Source organism: Syngnathus typhle, linkage group LG9, assembly GCF_033458585.1.
Source record: "Syngnathus typhle isolate RoL2023-S1 ecotype Sweden linkage group LG9, RoL_Styp_1.0, whole genome shotgun sequence".
NCBI classification, from domain to species: domain Eukaryota; kingdom Metazoa; phylum Chordata; class Actinopteri; order Syngnathiformes; family Syngnathidae; genus Syngnathus; species Syngnathus typhle.
In genome coordinates this window covers 14744893-14765981 of record NC_083746.1, presented here as the reverse complement: position 1 = coordinate 14765981, position 21089 = coordinate 14744893, and the positions used below count along the sequence as shown (strand labels likewise).

Genomic DNA, 21089 nt, shown 5'->3' with positions numbered 1-21089 from the left:
GAGGAGAAGTTATGATGCAAATTTCAAGATGACAGTGATAAATGAAGCAGAGTCTTCAAAGTATTACAAAGCGGCTGTGAAATATGGTAAATCTGGCTTTAAACTTCTCCACAGGAGTATCTCGGACCTGCCTGGTGTGTTCCTTTGTCTTCATGGTTCTCTCCGCGTTTTAAACAGAACCCTGAGACTATCAAAGAGCAGGTGCATTTATACAGAGACTTGATTACACACAGTTGCATTCTAGTTATCATCAACAGTCATTTAGGACAACATTGGATCATTCAAAGATCCTCACTGAACTTCTGGAGGGAGTTTGCTGCACTGAAAGTAAAGGGGCTGAATAATATTGCACGCCCCACTTTTCAGTTTTTTATTTGTTAGAAAAGTTAAAATTATCCAATAAATTTCATTCCACTTCACGATTGTGTCCCACTTGTTGATTCTTGACAAAAAATTAAAATTTTATATCTTTATGTTTGAAGCCTGAAATGTGGCGAAATGTTCAAGGGGGCCGAATACTTTCGCAAGGCACTGTATATATATGCACACACACAGGCATTGGCAAATGTTTGGGCACCCCTGATCATTATAAAGATTTTCCTTTATAAAATTCCTTTCTAGTGGTTGTTCAGATCAGCAATTCCAGTTAAATATATCATAGGTAATGATTGCACATGTTCTGTAAATCATGTAAACTTAATTTCACTTCTCAAATATCACTGTTTATGTTGGCTATATGATATATTTAACTGAAATTACTGATCCGAACAACTAATGATTTATAAAACAAAATCATAAATGATCAGGGGTACCCAAACTTTTGCATACGACTATATGTATATGTATATACTGTACTATATGTGCGTATGCGCGTGTGTATACATACTTACATACAGAATTATACTGTCTTGTGTTTGCAGGTTCATAAATGCTCGAAGGCGAATTCTGCAGCCAATGTTGGATGCAAGCTCCTCTGAGACGCCTAAAACTAAAAAGAAGACTCCTCAAAACAGGCCACTGCAGCGCTTCTGGCCTGACTCCATTGCCTCAGGGGGCGGAACACCGCAGCAAGTTACAATGCCCGATGGTATAACAAAAGCGTTACTCAATATCCAAAATTATATTTTACATTCTCTCATTTGTCTTGCACTGTAATTTAAGCATATACAATAACTGTTTTGGTCACTCATTTACAGTGTATGACAAATGTGTATGTGGAGACTAACGCAACTTGAAAGTAATGACTTTGATACCTGTTGGCAGAGTAGCCATACAGCAGCAGGTACATGCGAGGAATCCAATCACAGCAAACTCGGTGGAATAAAATAAAGAAAGACGAGGAGGCCGATCAACTCCGTTGGACACCATTCACTGCGACTACTGCGGCGTTGGCTTGTAGGGACCCAACTGTGCAGCATGCAGGAAGGCTTTTTATTACACACGCCCACTTAACAGCTCTTCACAGGTGGTTCCAATCACAATAAATCAAGATGCTGTCATAAGAAAATAATACGATCTAAACATATGACAAAACATACAATAGAAAATGTATAATTGGGAGCATCTCTCAACACCCCCACTTGCTCTCACATTATAAACCTAAAGAAAAGAGTACCTTGACATTTTAGTCAGAAAACAAGTCCATTTTCCTTTAGTTAGACCCAAACATAAATCCAGCAAATTTTGCCAACTTAAATTTTGTTGCAGCCTTGGTCATTACATCCGCAACCATATGTTCAGTCGGACAGTACACAAGAGACAGTTTACCCTCGGTAACATTGGACCGGATAAAGTGGTATTTAATATCCACATGTTTGCATCGCTGTCTTTTAACAGGATTCTTTGCTAATGCAATCGTGCCTTGGTTGTCTTCAAACACTACAGGTAGCTTATACACATGTTTATCAATACCATCTAGCAGTTGTGTGAGGTATACACATTCTTGGATGGTTGCAGCCAGAGCAATATATTCTGCCTCACAAGTAGACAGTGCTACAGTTGGCTGTCTTTTTGTCTTCCATGACACTAAAGTACCACCCTGAGATAGAGTTACACAATAACCAGTTGTACTACGTCGATCTACATCACCAGCCCAGTTTGCATCACTGTAGGCTTTTATACTCAGGTTTTCATCACTCATTTGGTAGCACAACTTCTTGTCACTAGTACCCTTTAAATATCTTAGCACATGTTTAACTGTACAAAAATGTTCAACAGTAGGTTGATTAAAATACTGTGACAGCTTGCTTACAATAAAACTCAAGTCAGGTCTTGTACATACAGTTAAATAAATAAGACTACCCACTGCTTCTCTGTACATTGAAACATCACTCAATAACGCAGCATCATCTGTGTAGTTCAGTTTTTGTTCACAAGGTGTCGATCTACCTTTGCAATCTTGCATATTAAACCTATCTAAAATTTTCTCAACATATTTAGCTTGAGACATTGTTACACAGTTACTGGTTTGCTCAAAATCGATGCCCAAGAAATGTTTCAGTTTACCCAGGTCCTGCATTTTGAACCTTGCTGTCAGCATGTCTTTTGTGACCTCCATAGCTTCTTCATTACTTGCTGCAATTAATAGGTCATCAACCCATATTATCACAATGACTTTCTCATGTTCTGTCTCTCTTGTGTAAACACAATGGTCAGCTTGGTTTTGGGTAAAATAATTTTCTGTCAAATGATCATGCAACAACTTATTCCAATTTCTGCCTGATTGTTTTAACCCATACAATGACTTCTCAATTTTGCATACTAACTTCCTATCTGTTTGGGATCTCTCCTCATACCCTTCTGGTTGTTCCATGTAGATCTCACAGTCTATGGGTGCGTTTAAATATGCGGTTTTCACATCCATTTGGTGTAAAATCAACTTTTCCTGCGCTGCTTTCTGCATCAGAACTCTAACACTGGTCATATTAGCTGTAGGAGAAAATGTCTCCCCATAATCCACACCCATCTTCTGGCTATATCCCTTAGCAACATATCGGGCCTTGTACTTCTCAGATCCATCAACATCTGTTTTAATGGCATACACCCATCTACCCCCCACTGCTTTCTTGCCCTCTGGCAAATTGGTCAGGGTAAATGTGTTGTTTTCTTTAAGTGAATGCATTTCCTCATCCATGGCTTTAACCCACTCTTTTGCCTTATCTGAGGCTACAGCTCCTGAAAATGACACAGGTATGTTAAACATTACGCGATAACAGTAATCAATGTTACTCTGGACTTGATCAGTCTCTTCATCATCAGACACATATTTGGACACATTACAATCTGTGTATCTGTCTGGCTGCCTTCTCTCTCTGGTAGGGTAACGGCTACCATCAGGCTCACGTTTGATCTCAGCTCTTTCTTGTTGTGGTTGGTGGTGGCTGACTTCAGGTTTTTGTTCTCCGAACACAAGATTTGGACTTCTTGGTTTGGTTTTTACAAAGTCATCATCCTCATCTGTGACATTAGTCTGTGTTTGTTGTTCTACACCTGATTTTGCCACAAACTTTACCAATCTGTGCTTTTGCACTTTCTTACTGACAGGGGAATACACAATGTATGCAGGACTGGTTTTATCATACCCAATAAAAACACATTTTTCACACCTTGGATCAAGCTTTCTCTTGTCTTGTTTATAGGCATAACACTCTGAACCAAACCTCTGCATCCTAGACAAATTTGGTCTTCTTCCTGTCAACATCTGAATGGCTGTCTGCCCTGTTCTTTTGTTAAAACACCTGTTCCGGATCACAGCAGCAGTTTGGACTGCATAGGTCCATAGTTGTTTTGGCAAACCACTATCAATGAGCATACACCTTGCCATGTCAAAAAGTGTTCGCCAATTGCGCTCAGCAGTACCATTTTGATGAGGAGAGTACGGTGCTGATGTCTGATGTTTAATCACGTTTTTAGTGAGCAAAGTCTGGTAATATTTACTTGTAAATTCAGTACCATTATCAGATCGGATACATTTTACTTTGCCATATGGGGCTACATCAGCCAGAAACCTTTCTGTAGCTTGAACAGTGTCACTTTTGTTCTTTAAGAAATACACAAAAACAGTGCTGGAAAAATCATCAGTAAATGAAACTGCATATCTGTAACCCTCTTTAGATTCTGGATGGATTGGCCCTGCCAAATCTGTGTGAACTAGTTCTAGAGGGGTCTTAGCCCTCACATCAGGATCTTTGTTCCTAGTTTGGAAAAACTTTCCTTTAGTACACACTTCACAATGTTGAGGTTTGCTTATTGACCCCTTAATTTTCATGCCATCAACAACATTTTGTAATTTCTGAATGTCTTTATAGTTGCAGTGTCCCAGTATTTCATGCCACGTCTGAATATCATGACATCCTTTACACTGATCATGATCACAATCATCATCATCATGTACTGTATGCAAATAATATAGTCTATCACGTACGTGGATGGGGAATTTCGTACCGTCTTGGTAGATGAGGACGTTCTTCTCCTCCTTGAAGACCACAGTGGCTCCCCTGGCCGTAGCTGCTTTCACGGATAGGATGTCTTGTGGGTAGGATGGGATGTACAGCGCCTGCCTCAGCGTTGCGTTCAGGTGTCTACCTGTGCTGTCGATCAGGCAGACTTCTGCATCACCTCGGCGCTCCGCGACGCCCTTGCACCGCGTGCCGTCCGCCAGCTCCACGCAGTGTGTCTCGGCCTGGAACCCGTCATCAAACCGCTTGAATTTTGCCAGGTCTGTGATGATGTGCGAGGTAACCCCGCAGTCAACCATCAGGCCTCTCACGTCGACTCTTGCTGCCCCCTCGCTCACTCGGAAGAAGTACTCGTCTCGGTCCTGGTCTTCAGTCTCCCCGTGGACCCTCCGTGCGTCGTCCCGGTTGACGCGCTGCTTCCGCCTGCAGGTCGCGTCCCGGTGTGTGCTGCTCTTGCAATGACTGCACCACAGTTTACGCCGGCAGGCTCTGGCCATGTGGCCCTTCAGGCCGCACTTGAAGCACACCACCTCCGCGGCGCTCCTCTCGGCTCCTCTGTCAGTTGGTCTGTCAGGTCTCGCTCTCCTCTGCCGTACGTTCATCACGTTATCATCTGCTTCAGCCCGCATCTTCTCTGTGTCCTCGTAACTGCGCATCTTTGTTTTGAATTCAGAGAACTGCATCGTTTCATCACGTTGTGTGACATGGATTGCAAATGGTTTAAAGGACTCCGGCAGACCTTTTAACACCATTGCTACCAATAGTCCATCACTTAATGTCTCACCGGCATTTCTCAGCGCTGTGATTGCGGTCTCTGCCCGGATCACATACTCGGTCACACTTTCACTCTCAGACTTCTGTAGTGATGTCAGTTCTGTGTAGAGACTCATGATGCGTGGCTTGCCTTTGCCTTGATAGTAGTTTCTTAGGATCTGTAGGGCCCCTCGCCCGTCATCTGCAGCATCGCGCATCACCAGCGACAAACTTTTGTCATCCAAAAACTGAATGAGTTCTGCATACGCTTCCTCATTCTTTCCAGCGTCTTGCTGTAGTTCGTCTTCTTCCTCGGTTGTGGGCTCGTTTAAGATAACGTCTTTCAAATCCTGCAATCGCAGGTGGCCCAAAAACTTTGCCTCCCATAATTCGTAATTCTTTTCATCACCGTCGAACATTAACCGCGACCAGCGGCTAGCAAAACTGTTCCTCTCTGCAGCCCGTCCGCTCATGGTGCTCACAGCGTGCTATCATCACCAGTACGTCGGTGGGAACATGCGGTGTTGGATTTACCTGGGCCCATAACCTGTTGGCAGAGTAGCCATACAGCAGCAGGTACATGCGAGGAATCCAATCACAGCAAACTCGGTGGAATAAAATAAAGAAAGACGAGGAGGCCGATCAACTCCGTTGGACACCATTCACTGCGACTACTGCGGCGTTGGCTTGTAGGGACCCAACTGTGCAGCATGCAGGAAGGCTTTTTATTACACACGCCCACTTAAAAGCTCTTCACAGGTGGTTCCAATCACAATAAATCAAGATGCTGTCATAAGAAAATAATACGATCTAAACATATGACAAAACATACAATAGAAAATGTATAATTGGGAGCATCTCTCAACAATACCTCTACTCAAGCAAGTACATTTACTCTGACCAGAAGAAAAACATAACTTAATCTAAAATTGTTTAATCCAGATATTTTTTATATTAATTATTCACAAACATCACACAATAGTACACAGTGTTTGGGCTCATGAACATTTACTGAAATACTTCCTGAAGATGCGCACCGCTGGTGTTGGGCGGAACCAACATCATGCAAGAGACCACAAAAATATTGTTTATTAAACTATTAACATTCAGGGTATCCGCGGGGTTGTAAAAGGTATTAAACTATAGTAAGTTTTAAGTAGTAATTAGCAAAAAATATTGCCATTAAAAAGTAGGAAATACCATTTGAAGCGGTATTAAATTTTCAAACCGATATCCACCTTTAAGACTTTATCCCGTCTGTATTGTGCTGGCCTATTTCCTAAAAATCACGTAATTTCATCTATTATATAAATTATATGTGTGAGTAAGACCTGAGACCTACAGTATGTTGTAGTGTGCAGCATTAATGCAATGCTGTGGATGCCAACAACTGTAATAAAAAAAGTTTGCGGCGACATAATATTCCCTGGTAATGGAGGCAAAACGAAAATGGCAAACCCTATGGACCACTTCAGCGTTTGGTGGCCGAGGTACTGTGGTGCCTGCACACAGCGACTAAATACCATTCATAGACCTCCAATGAGGGCATAGGAGAGCACTTTCACAATATGTTTAATGGATCAGCAATAGCTAAACACTTAGCGTATGGCAAGGACAAGTCCGGGTCCGGAATCAAGTTTGGTTTACCACCAGACTTCAAGAAGTAGCTAGTTTATAAATAGAATAAAATATGGCCCCCACTTCAACTTTTGCCTCAATGTTTTGCACTCTTTAATTCTAACACCAGGGCCAGCAACTGTTCTACCACTACTGTTGATCAAGGCAGTTGCTCCACCAAAAAGGACAAAAGTAGACGAAGAAGAAATTTGCCATCCATTTACCATCCCCAAGATACTAAAGTGAATAGAGTGAATTTTAAGTAAATATTTCTTCAAAGAGAAGGCTACAATTGCCAGCTATGAAGTTGCCCAACTCATTGCAAGACATAGCAAGCCTTTTTCAGATTGAGACCTCATTAAAGACTGCCTTGTCAAAGTCGCTGAAATAATGTGCTCGGAAATGTTGCAGGACTTCAAAAACGTCAGTGTCGTTGCCGATTTAGGCGACTAAAAGATTTCAAAGTTCAAAGTCAGCTTTATTGTCAATCCCTTTATATGTCAAGACACACAAAGAAACCGAAATTCCGTTTCCTCCATCCCATGGTGACAAGACACAGTACACGATAAACATACAAGTAGACGACACAAAATAAAAACAAGAAGGCACAAACAATAACTAATAAATAATAAATAAATAAAATGAGTGATGAATAACTAATAAGCAAATAACCCAATAAATAAGAGGAGCAAAACTGAGCCAGTGTGCATACAGCAGACAGTACGCATAGTGCAAAGTACAGGACGCTACGCAGAAAGGGGGGGCGAGTTCAGGATCCTAACAGCCTGGAGTATGAAGCTGTTGGAGAGTCTGGTGGTGCGGGAGCGCAGGCTCCTGTACCTCTTCCTAGAGGGCAGAAGCTCAAACAAAGAGTGAGCGGGGTGACTCACATCACTCACAATCGTCGTCGCCTTGCGGGTGAGATGGGAGGTGTAAATGTCCTTCAAGGAGGGGAGCGAAGCACCAATAATCTTACCAGCCGTGTTCACTATGCGCTGCAGGGCCTTCAAGTTGTAGTCAGTGCAGCCGCCACCCTTAACAGCAATACAGCTGGAGAGGACGCCTTCAATGGTGCCACGGTAAAATGTAGTCATGACGGCCGGAGGAGCGCTCGCTCGCCTGAGTTTCCGCAGGAAGTACAGGCGGCGCTGGGCTTTCTTTGCCAGTGATGCGGTGTTGGTGGACCAGGAGAGATCCTCACTGATGTGCACCCCCAGGAACTTGGCGCTGCTCACTCACTCCACCACAGCACCGTCCACACTATCTGTGTTTATGTGCACGTATATCAATAATGCACATCAATTCTGTCACTGTTTTTACCCACCTCTTGCGTTTTTCTTGTTAACACAGAGTACACACCGCTGTGCTCAGTGCACACACTGCACACGCAAAGTCATCTGATCGCATCTGATGCGGATTTGCTCCTTGATCAAGTGACAATTCACACAGATACGTTGTTGGACAGTGAAATTCCTTGTCTGGCTTTCAGGTACAATGGTGACAATGAATGTGGAGGGTCTACACAGCCTAACATCAGATGGTGCGACACTGGCAGTACAGCAGGTGATGCTTGGAAGCCATAGTGAAGATGAGTCTGGGGACAGTGGAGATGATGACGATGATGCTGATATGACTGGGCTGGCTCTTCACAACAGTGACTCACTCCAGTAGAAAACAGGCACAAACGTGTAAACTACAGTACATGTAATACAGAATATAAAATAGGTCTGCATAAGTGACTGGGCTTTTGAACGAATCGGCACACGCATTACATACAGAGCACAAGACAGGATACATGAGAATTGTTCCTCCTTTGCCATTGTGTTTTTTTATCATTTAGTTGCTGTAGGCGATTGCACTTTGTAAATTTAAACGAAAAAAGAAATTGAATTCATCTGGTGTTAAACACCAGGAGCGTTTGTATGCTACATTAACAAATATTGAAAACTGTAATATTGTTTTCCTTTGCAACTTTTGAATTGTACATTAATTTTGAATGACAACACTTTCACAAGTTCTATCATTAGGGTTTGTCTCCTTTTGCATGCTTGTGTTTTGAGTAGATATGTGCAAGACTGACTCCACAGCTCTCACATGGACCTCTGTGAAAGAGCCAAGCTCTTTGGAGTTTCAAAAAAGATGCTTATTTTTATATACTGCATACACGTACACATGAAAACGTTTTTGTTCTGTTTGTAACAAATGTTGATGTACAGATTCATAAATGCAGCAACTGTTTTCCAGGGTTCTTTGGAGTTTTCGTAAAAAATGAAATAAAATTTAAATGGTTTTAAAATTAAAACAGAGTTCTATCAATGCTTGATTTCTCATAATGCTGCCATTAAGAAAACAAATCTTGACTGCATAACACTGCTTTTCAGTTTCAGAACCACCAATAATTTTTGTTTTCTCTTGAGTAACTGGAGTTTGCTTAAAAGAAAAAAAAAGCAAATTTTTAAATGAATATTTTGAGTGACGTTTACTATTGTCTTTTTGCATCATTAAAGAGACACTCAATCGGACTGAACATTGGTACTTGATGTAAACAAAATGTAAAAAATTACATCAGCACCAAAATTCACGTCACTAATATAATCTGTAGTGATTAAAGGACTTTTGGCGGATGACATTTATGATGAACTAACCCACCCACTTTTGGAGCGCTCTTCCTGTTTGTTTTTCATCTCAGTATGTCTACGTCACCGGGATGCAGGCAGGCATTGTAACGTGTATTCTTTCCTGGCTTGGTTTGTCACGTTTGATTGTCACTGTCTGAAATGGTGATCCAAATTCATATGCACAACTCTTGTTCACTTCAACCTGCAAAAGTATGAGAAACATTATTAGCAGAACGATTTCAGCTTCTTCAGCTTCTATGCCCAGACGGACATGGGGCTCTGTGTAGTAGACACGTGAGTCCATCCATCCATCCATCTTCTTCCGCTTATCTGGGGTCGGGTCACGGGGGCAGCAGCTTCAGGAGGGACTCCCAGACTTCCCTCTCCCCAGCCACTTCATCTAGCTCATCCCGGGGGAACCCAAGGTGTTCCCAGGCCAGCTGAGAGACATAGTCTCTCCAGCGCGTCCTGGGTCGTCCCCGGGGTCTCCTACCGGTGGGACATGCCCGGAACACCTACCCAGGGAGGCGTCCAGGAGGCATCCTGATGAGATGCCCGAGCCACATCATGTGGCTCCTCTCAACGTGGAGGAGTAGCGACTCTACTCCGAGTCTCTCCCGGATGACCGAACTTCTCACCCTATCTCTAAGGGAGAGCCCGGACATCATGCGGAGAAAATTCATTTCGGCCGCTTGTATCCGGGATCTCGTTCTTTCGGTCACGACCCATAGCTCGTGACCATAGGTCTTGGTATCTTAAGTATCTTGAGATACGCACGGAGCGCGGTTGTGCCTTCACGGGCAGTCGGAGAAATCAACGCCAACAAAAAAAACTACATCCAGCCTAGTTAAGACCATACCAAAGACTATAAAAATGGGACCCATTGCCTCCCTGCGTGTGTGACGATCATTGGGACTTTAAAAATTTTTTAAAAAATTCACAAAAATTGGGTGCGTATTATACATGGGTACAGGCTTTTTTCCAGCATCAGCATGCCATTTTTAGGGTGCGTATTATACATGAGGGCGCACTATACACGGAAAAAAACGGTATGTAAAATATATATAAAATATATATAAAAACAACCGTACCCCAGTTTACATTAACCAGTCTGTTGTCAAGCCCGCTATGAAAGCCCTTGTTCCCAGGTGAAAATAACACAAGAGTTTGTGAATAAAATCACACTGGCCTTGTCTCTCTCTGTCTCTCTCTCTCTCGCGTCAGAGCTCCAACTTGATGTCGTGGAGCCACGCCGGCATCTCTGGTCCCAGGTCGAAGAGGCCGGCCTTCGAGGGTGGTCAATATAGGGGGCAGGTGTTGATGATGTAATCGGCTGTCTGCTCGGGGTCTCCGCACTCGCATGCCGCACTGTCCGCCAGTCCCCACTGCCGGATAGACGTGTTGAAGCGCCCAACACTAGTTCTTAAGCAGTTCAGTGTGATCCACTGCTGGCGAGGTAGTTCGTCTCCTCCTATGGCGCCGTCTCCTGGTTCCCAGAAATCACGGTGCATGAGGGAGGGGCCAACTGCCTCCCACTCCTGCTTTCAAGCTGCTGCTAGCCAGGCATCTCTGGAGATGTCTTCAGGGATGGAATTGAGCATCTTTTATGCTGCCATGTTGTAGGGGTGGCGTGCCTTGAGTCTGCTTGGTGGAGCTGGAGTTGTTGTAGTGTTGTGCAGGATGTGCCACTGGCCTTAAGAATTTGGAGGTGGCGCTCCACAAAGCTTAGAAGTCTTGAGGAAAACCCCAAAGAAAACACAATAGTATTAGCATTTTGTTTTGCCCAAATTGTCCAATCATTAATGCTTTGGCCTGTTTAACTGTTTGAACTCTTCTACAAATGTAATCTCTCATCTCCATATCAGTTGCCAGATGGCCTCGTGGGGTGCTGACCGCTTCCGACAAGGCCCCTCATTAATTACAAGTGACCCCCCTTTCTTCACTTCCTTCCTCTATCTCATGACACAAAGGTCCCTGTCCCAGGCCGCCTTTGTGGCTTCCTGCCGTAAATTATTGGTGTCGCGGGTTAACTTTCTACTTAAGACACACACAAATACACATATATCAGTATTGTAACGGTTAGTACAAGCATGCCCCTCTCCCACTTATTGGCAAACTGTTAACCATTAGTACCGTATTTTGCGCCCTATTAGGCGCACCGGGGTATAAGGCGCACCTTCAATGAACGGCCCATTTTAAAACTTTGTCCACATATAAGGCGCACCAGACTACATATAAGGCCCATAAAATAGAAGCTTCACTGCAACAAACTGAGGTTGACTAGGGTTGCGGTATGCACCCACTAGCCAATAACCAACAAGCCCTCTGTAAACAATCGCGTTTCTCAAACGATCTCCTATAAAATGATTGGAACTGACTAAAGTTCGATCTAACGCAACATGAACAGAGCAGCCTATTTTGACATGAAATAGCCTCGCGCGTATAGCAGCTATCTTTATAGCATTAGCCATCTGCAATTTCCTATGAGCTTCAGCTCGCAATCTCCCATGAGCCTCAGCAAAGTGTAAACAATCGCGTTTCTCAAACGATCTCCTGTAAAATGATCAGAACTGACTAAAGTTCGATCTAACGCATTGGTACTACTTACCTATGTTTCCCTTCCATATCGATCCGTAGATTTACTCGAAACATTAACGCGCGTATAGCAGCTATCGTTATAGCATTAGCCATCCGCAATCTCCCATGAGCCTCAGCAAAGTGTAAACAATTGCGTTTCTCAAACAATCTCCTATAAAATGATCAGAACTGACTAAAGTTCGATCTAACGCATTGGTACTACTTACCTATGTTTCCCTTCCATATCGATCCGTAGATTTACTCGAAACATTAACGGAACAGCCTATTTTGAAATGAAATAGCTTCGCGGGTACAACAGCTATTCGGTGACGCCCCCTGACTACAGTTACCGTAATGTTGGGAAGCGATGCGACCTTGTAATTTACTAGTCGTACTAAAACAAACTAAAACATTTTGGCAGAGCACTGTGTACAACCAGTATGGATCAACAAATTCATCACTTGATCCATGTATAAGGCGCACCGGACTATAAGGCGCACTGCCGACTTTTGATAAAAATTTAGATTTTTAGGTGCGCCTTATAGGGCGGAAAATACGGTACTCTTGCAGTTTCAAAAATATGTCAAAAATATATTCAATGTGGTTCATGCATTATTTTCCCAGCAGTATTTGGTCATCCACCATTTGTGTTAGTTTCACACGATTTCAACCTATTCCGGGGGACCCGGCCCCGCCTCTCTCCACTCCAGTGTGCGCATCCCCAGGGCGGGGAGTCTGAACGAACAAAGGGGGGGCCCGGCTCATCAAGGTTGACTACGCGGGCTGGCCAGACCCACGCTATCATTCCGCCGGCCCCTCCCCGCGCGAACCCAGCACCCCGACCCACAGGCATGCACCTTGGAGCGAGCGCGGGCTCCCTCCCCGCTCAAGAATTCTCCACTTTCACCTTATTACACACGCACGCACGCACACACACACACACGCAAACGCACAAGCACACACACGGGGATCCCTGAGCACACACAAAAGAACGACAACAGACTGACATACTTGTCTCACAGAGATTAGCACAAACACATAGGAAACAGCACAAAAAAGGGATTCAGATCTGACCCCCGTTTTAATTCTTTCCAAGCGCTTCTATGCAATTTGGTCATTATAGCGGCTGTTTCCCATACGCAGGCGCACTCACAAACATGCTATGTGCACTCTTTGTCTGTTTCTCTAAAAGCGCTTTGTTTTTCCCCTTTATACTGCAGATTTCTAACTTCAGTGTGCACACAAATTACTTTTCTTACATGGTATACCCAATTTAACCCCCCTGAGGCCTCTCTTTCCACGTTTTCCAATTTCTACCGGCTGCGCACTTACCCTACCTGCCAATTGCGGTCTGCTGCAAGCCATAAATTTTATCAGACTTTGACAGCCGTGTATGCTATCACAGTGCGTCTCGACAATCGGGATCAAACCGTGTCGACTTGGGTACGACCACAGCGCACCAGTTCACCCCGGTAAGTTGCCCAAAGAGTATCTCTAAGAGGCTAACGCGCCAGCCGTCTGCCGGGGAAACATTGCAAACTCGCACACACTCCTAATCTGATCAGTGCCCAAATAACATAGTCTGCGTGCTTCATTCTCTTCGGCACTCCTAGGTCCCAGACCTGGCCGGTATTTCTCTTACATTCATTCACACAATTACGGATGCCAAGGCTGCACACTTCTCCTATTTGCCAATTGCGGTCTGCAGCAAGCCTCCCTTTTTTGTGCGACCTTGACAAATGCCGGCACCGAACATCTCAACAATTGCCATTGGGTGCGATGTCAACATCCCAGCACGTCCCGAGAATTTTGCCTCCGGGGGCTAGGTGGCGCACATCTCTTGTCGCAAGCAGTGTTCAATCGTATCTGTGCTTCCGCCCCATTTGCACAGCTAAAATTTACATCCTCATCCAGAGCTGTCGCTAAAATAAAGTCCACGTTTTATGGGACTTTTCTATTATTATTCTCTCGTGACAGTCGAGCAGCGATGTCCCAGACACCCTATTCTGTTTCACGTGCCCTCTCTCTTGGGGCATTTCTTCTTTCTCATTCATCATTCACACCAGACATGTCACTCATACTGTTCCCATTTACCCATTAGGTTTCATGTTATTTCTCCATTTTATTTGCTTTTCTCTTTTTTCTATTTTTATTGAACATTATCATTTTCCTATTGGGGCCACACACCCCTTTCAAAATTCACATTGTGACAAGGGGAGACAAATCCCCCCCACCCCCCACCCAGCCACATGCACATCAGATCCATTAACTATCCCCCTGAGGAGCCCCTCTCTCTCCCTCCACACCAGGCACGAGCACACCGCAAAAACCGTGACTGAAAGCTCCTCACCTCAAACTCAGCCAGCCAGCTGGACGCTCTATGCTCAGACCCAGGTGGACGAGGGCTCCCTGGGGAACAAGAGAACTGTTTGTGATGCCAAAAATGTGGTGAACTCTCTTCAATGTTCTGCTGGTTTCCAAGATCAAAGATCAAACGGTGGATAGGTGGCTGGCTCAGGGAAGGAAAACTTCAGTGACACACGGCTGATTGGGGAAAGATTTTATTCAACCGATGTCAGAATTGAAGTGTCTCTCTCTAGCCAAAAAAGAAGTCCCCCTGTCTTCTCCCGCCTTGGGTCTTATACCCTTACTCGGGTCCACGCACACGAGGGCAGTTGGTCGACTTCTCCCCCGCTAGCCTGCTTTGTCGATTTTAACCAAATGGCTGATTCCTGTATTCTGGTGCCAGGAAGTCTGCCCCATAAAATCTCATGCGCGTGTGACCTGGTCACCTCTAAGCTTAGAAGTGAAATATACATTGCATGAGACCTAAATAAGACCTTTTTTTTTTGTAAAATATAAATGTGTACATCAGGTCTGTTAAATGTTTACCCAGGTTCAGACCCACAAAAAACAGCATATTTCATTGTAAGCAGCACATTGCCACGGCTACCACGCGCGATGAAATAAAAAGCTATAGGAACCTTAAAGATCCTTGACTCAAACAGGCAAATGGTCTAAAACCTGGTCAAGTTAGTATGAACTTACCCTATAAGAACCATCATATGCATCACAACTGGTACAACATCCCCCCCACCATCCGAACAAGGGGTACCACATTGGCTTGTGAAAGAGCTCCCGGTGGTAAAATCAAATCGGAATTTAACAGAACAAAAGACAATCAGGTTCTAGGCCAGGGGTGGGCAAACTACGACCCGCGGGCCACATCCGGCCCGTGGGACCGTTTAATCCGGCCCGCCAACCCTGAATAAATTGTATTAAACTTTTTTTTTGGTCATTTTGCCTGCAATGACTGCGTTTCCCCAGTAGATGGGGAACCGCTCGCCTCCGCATTTACTACCAGAAACCGTGTCAGAAAGCTTGATGCACACTCACAAGTGCGTGTACGTACTCAGTAGTACGGACATGGCGCACTCGCGCTCTATTTGTATGAGTCCCAAATTTAGAGCGTGGGCTGTGACGACAGCATTCTTGTAATTCGCGCGCTGAGCTTTCAGATACAGTTTTACCCTAAAGCCACCCACAAATCTTCCCCTGGAATCCTTCCATTAAAATGAGTGGCCCGAAGAAAAGAAGTGAGTGCCGAATGTTAGAAAAGAGTGGCCAATTTGGCTCGACGTATGCGACGTGACGTTCAGCCACATCAACATCAACCCATCACAGATCGAGGTAAACGGACCAACACCTCGGATCTCTCCTAAGAATTGCCACAACAAATTTTACTCCAGACTATGACGCACAAGCAAAAAAGGGAGACCAACAACACTGTTCCCACTGAAAATGAAGGGGAGGCTCTCAAGTTTGTTGTAAAAAAATGCATTTAGAATATGATTTGTACACATAGCAGGGATTGAAACTAGCGACCATTCTCATTTTCAAACAATGCAGGATGCTCAAGGACATTGATGCACCACCTGTTTGCGACTAATCTTAACCTGTAAAGCTCTTAAGGCTTACTTTAAGGAAGTGTTTCCCGTTTCCTCACCTCTGTTACCAGGTGAGTTAAAACTCTGCTCTGATTTTCAGATACCCCTCACCGTGTTGCCATTTTGATTACTTTATTTGGATGTATGCTTTCACCGATTCTTCAAGATGATATATTTGGTCAGAATGTTTGGTGTTTGATGTGATCTCATAAGATGAACATCTTTCATTAATCTGACCTGCAGGCACTGAAGTCATGGACACTGTCATTCATAATAACAGTGTCGTATTTTATGAGAATCGCAGTTTTTTTAGTGTGTTTTTTTTAATGCTGTTAATAAATGCATTTGTTTTCAAACAACTTGTTTGGAATATCCATGCTTTACTACCTACTAAAGGCCAACATCTTTTATGCAATGACCTTTACAGGTCGCTTATATTACTTCACACAAACACTACGTCCATCTGCTCCTCGTTCGGCCCTCCGGTCCAAATTTAGAACCCAGTTCGGCCAGCGAGTCAAAAAGTTTGCCTACCCCTGGTCTAGGCCTTTATCAAAAACACAAAATAAATACAAGTCAAACACAACAAGAATCCAAGGAAAACAAACATGAGGAAACCAGACTGACATGACTGACAGCACACAAATAGCATCTTGACGGGAATAAAAAAAGAATTAATAAAGACTAAAAGACAGCAAACAAAAATCGAAGACTGATGGGGGAGGCCAGATGAACGGGTTGCCGTCCAGAAGGCCAGATAGTTCTGGGTGGTGCCAATACATACCATCCCAGGGGCCACACAATATGTACGCCGGAGCAGGATCGGAGGGTGGCTGCAGGGCTTGTACCAACGAAGCAAGGTTGGAGGACAGCCGACCACCGAAGCAAGGATGGGGGCGGCCGCAAGACAAGCTCTGCTGGCGCGTGCCACTGGAGCATAGTTAAAAGGCAGGGGTTGCATCAGGGTTAGGCTTGATGTTGCTGATGAGCTAAAATAATGTTATAATCTGTAAAGATGGAAATGTAAAGCGAAAATGTAAAGATGGAATTTTAATAACCACTTATTCAGTTTGAAAATTGTACTTCATTAAAACTGCACACTAGCTACAAATGTCGCAATTTATTGAACCAAGACACTTTTTTTTTTCTAAATGTATCAAAAATAACGTTGAGGTTAACATGTTGGCTTGGCCATCAGCAAGGATTCCAGTTTCTCACATGGCATTTTGCAAAATCTATTGCCCACCATTGCTCGACATGCCAGACAATCAGCTCAAAAGATCAGGTTGTTTTTACTTAAGGAGCACCACCATACCCTTCTGCATGAACATGAACCATGCTGTTTTCATCAGAAAAGTATTTTTGAATTTATGGTTTACTTCATAGGAACAAATGTACAGTAGCCCAATAAATGTAGGCACTACTTTTTGCATAGTGACACATGGGGCGAATATTTTTGGTGACAAATATCTAAAAAGCACTATATTCATATTTACAATTGGATATAGAAAATCAACAATATTGTTTTCAATATATTGACACTGATTCAGTATATTTGGGCAATTTCTAATTTATGTCGTACATTACATTGCATTTCTAATAGGGGTGTAACGATACATCGATACACATCGATTAATCGATATAATGCTCTACGATTTATTGGCATCGATGCTAAACGTAAACATCGATTTATATCGCCGTGTTTGACCTCGGACATTAGACGCGACTATTTTGAAATCCAGTTCATTGTTGCTTGCTTCCCCTTTCCGGGAGCAGGGAGCAGTGCGCGGCGTTGTGTTGTGAGCAGAGCAGGCACGTGAAAGGGCTCGGCTCCTGGGCTGGTGCTATGGCTAGTGTCCAAAAAGACGAAGAAATTTGCTCCCCTTTAGGCTTCAAGTCATTCGTTTGGAAGCACTTTGGATTCCCAAAAAAATATGGCTCAACGGACAAGACACGTGCAGTTTGTAAATCCTGCCATGCGGTGATCAAATATTCAGGGAGCAAGAATCTCGCCGCACATTTAAAGAAAAAACACGACATCAAAGTTCAGTGTTAAAATAAGCACTTTGTATACTGCAATACTCTTGTAATTTCCTAAATAAAGAGTTTGCAGTACCTTGTTGATTTTGCGTATGAATTGTTATAAATCAGGATATTGTTCTATGTTTTTTATTAAAAAAAAAAATCGATCGTAGAGCACTATATCGCGATATATCGTGAATGAATCGCAGCAGGCTTTAAGATATCGGCAAATATCGTATCGTAGTTCTTTGTATCGATATTATATCGTATCGTGACAAAACCCGCGATTTACACCCCTAATTTCTAACAAACTGATGGTAACATACAGCTGAAGAAAAACATGTTTAATTAAAGCATTTGATAATGCGGCTTTGGACATTGACCATATACCATTTTTTTCCGTGTATAGTGCGCCCCCATGTATAATACGCACCCTAAAAATGGCATGCTGATGCTGGAAAAAAGCCTGTACCCATGTATAATACGCACCCAATTTTTATGAATTTTCTTTTATGAATTTTTTTTTTTTTTTTTAAGTCCCAATGATCGTCACACACGCAGGGAGGCAATGGGTCCCATTTTTATAGTCTTTGGTATGGTCGTAACTAGGCTGGATGTAATTTTTTTTGTTGGCGTTGATTTCTCCGACGTTGAAGAGACGTTGAAGAGGAATAAAAACACCCTTGGAAACCAAAACTTGGTGATTTCAAGTTTCATTTCGAGGGACATTTGTCACGTCTCGTCCCCAGTTTTGCTATGTGTCTAGGTTGCCAAAGTTTCTGTTCGCGTCACCCCTCTCTTCCTGTGTCACCTCAATCGATGTAACGTGTTTTGTATTTAAGTCCTGTCTGCCCCTCGCTCACCGTCGGATCATTGCATGTGTTACTGTCATGATGTCTGTTTGCTTTCTGTTCCTGTCTTTGGTAATGTCACCCTGTCTTTTTGTTCCACGACTTTGTCGGTCAGTCCTGTTGTTGGTTTTGTTTTCTACAAAAAAAAAAAAAAAAACATTTAAAAAAAAAAAAAATTTAACATTTTTTGTACCCATGTATAATGCGCACCCCAGCTTTTAGGACAATAAATTTGTTAAATTTTGCGCACTATACACGGAAAAAAACGGTACTATTGTATTACCGTTTTTTTCCATGTATACTGCGCAAAATTTAACTAATTTATTGTCCTAAAATCTGGGGTGCGCATTATACACCGGTACAAAAAAAACAAAAACATTTTTCTCAACATTTTTATTTATTTTTTAAATCCGGATATGATATGGAGGCCGCCATTACAGATGCGCTTTCTTCTCTGCTGTTCACTTCAAACACGCTCCATACGAACACATTGCTCTCGTATCAGACGCTTGCTCGATCACCTGCTCGTTTGCTGTCGCAATGTACCCTACACAAATCCGAAACATTTCTTCGCTATCGAGTTTGCTAGCGCATGCGCAGTGATACTGACCGGCAGAATAACATCCGGTTGTTCCCAAAGATGATCTTTTTTCTGAAATAATTTTACGTTTACGAACTTAAGTAGGAGTCAAAATTTGGGTGCGTATTATACATGGGTACAGGCTTTTTTCCAGCATCAACATGCCATTTTTAGGGTGCGTATTATACATGGGGGCGCATTATACATGGAAATAAAAACGGTATTATATTTATAATATTAAACAATATCAATATTTCTAATTGACAAGAGTGCTAATTAATGATTAACAGCATTTCAACCACAGATCCAGAATTATTTTAACTTTGAAAGTGACCACTCACGTTTGTGAGGTCAGTTTTTATAGAGACTAGAGAAGAAAAGGGAGGAATAAAGTCAGGCTATACTCAAATTGAAAACTCCCCTTTTAATAAATCCAAAAGAGCGGGGAGGGAAGAAAACCGCTGAAACATCCATCAAACATTTACCAACAATTAACACAGGTTAATTGTAATTGTGGTTACAACACACTGACTTTATTTCTACAAAGCGATTCATGATGTAATTCTTAGTTGTGAATGAGCAGAATTATATAACCAACCCATTCAATATTGATATGAATCTAGACAGTCTTTAAAAAAAAAAAAAAACTTTGAGAGAGTTTACAATCCATGAATAAAATTATGCATGTTGCAGGTACCCACTATTTTCATTGCAAACAGTTCACTTTCTTTATGTGCAACTGAAAACATCATTGGGTGTTTTTTAGCAACAGGTATTGACATGCAATATCAGGTACATTGGTAATAACTGCATAAAAATGCCATTGCCATGCTGTAGTTTGAAGAATTAAAAGAAAGATGTGTCAGAAGAGAAGGCCCCCACAAGTCTAAATTCCTCTCTCGTCAATACACAGAAAAGCCGTTGAGGAAGAGCCTTGGAATACGGTGCTGGTCGAGGGATGCATGTACGCAACAAAATTTCCCGGCCAGCTGGCGAAGGGAAATCACGAATTTTGCTGTCTCCTTCAGTCAGATTCTTTTCTTCTTCCTTTCTCTGTTCAGATTCTTTATCCAGAATGGCAGTCTATGGACAAACATAAGTTGACTGAGTACAATAAATTACGATAACATCCAAATGATCAAATAATGAATGTGCTTTTTTATTTTAGTGTGAAGGCCTTCACACATTGATATTCTACTTTATTATTATTAAACAACTTATTCCTCCCACTTTTTTAACATCTAACTACTCCCACATGCTTCAACCGATTCACCTCGTTCAAACTTTCACACGTTCCAAAAATTCATGGCAAGCTTGCCACCTTTTTCTCGTTCATAACATTTACCGTTTTTAAGTAATTAGCAAATTTGTGCCTTTTATTTCCCCATTCATTCTTAATGGCACTGTCAACCCGAGCCAGTTTCCTGTAGTGGGTTCGATTCCCACATTGGGCGTCATTAATTATTTTACTCTTTATTCTTCCCGCTTATCATTTTCAACGCTTATCATTTGTGACTAACATTCGCATTCAACATTCATTACATTAAGCAATTTCCACCACTTTGATTACGTATTTGCATTCAACAAACACATTCATTACATTAACCAAATTCAACCACTAGGAAGTAAGGGACCCGATTAGCTCGTGGGAAACACAAGTGATTCCA

At 42.7% G+C, this 21089-nt stretch overlaps 2 protein-coding genes and 1 long non-coding RNA gene across 34 annotated transcripts in view; 1 reads left to right on the top strand and 2 right to left on the bottom strand.

Annotated features, from left to right (window-relative positions):
* LOC133159954 (homeobox protein PKNOX1-like) overlaps positions 1-9129 on the top strand; it is a 146088-nt gene extending 136959 nt beyond the window's left edge. For 16 of the 20 annotated variants that reach the window (XM_061287402.1, XM_061287404.1, XM_061287401.1 and 13 more), the window contains 3 exons: positions 115-201; positions 921-1087; positions 8317-9129. In XM_061287402.1, coding sequence (XP_061143386.1) covers positions 115-201; positions 921-1087; positions 8317-8498 — 436 coding nt within the window. In that variant the 3' untranslated portion in view covers positions 8499-9129. The remainder of the gene's footprint in view (positions 1-114; positions 202-920; positions 1088-8316) is intronic. The other 4 variants (XR_009715774.1, XR_009715773.1, XM_061287397.1 and 1 more) reach the window with 2 other exon arrangements.
* Positions 4747-15786, bottom strand: LOC133159960 (uncharacterized). Its single transcript, XR_009715776.1, has 3 exons — positions 14373-15786; positions 6043-11178; positions 4747-5521 (listed from the first exon to the last, which is right to left on the bottom strand). It is a non-coding gene; the product is annotated as an uncharacterized LOC133159960 (long non-coding RNA).
* A 4040-nt stretch (positions 15787-19826) lies between these two features.
* The window catches only part of rab3gap1 (RAB3 GTPase activating protein subunit 1), a 247591-nt gene continuing 246328 nt past the window's right edge, over positions 19827-21089 (bottom strand). For 12 of the 13 annotated variants that reach the window (XM_061287379.1, XM_061287381.1, XM_061287377.1 and 9 more), the window contains one exon: positions 19827-20505. In XM_061287379.1, coding sequence (XP_061143363.1) covers positions 20269-20505 — 237 coding nt within the window. In that variant the 3' untranslated portion in view covers positions 19827-20268. The remainder of the gene's footprint in view (positions 20506-21089) is intronic. The other variant, XR_009715772.1, reaches the window with a different exon arrangement.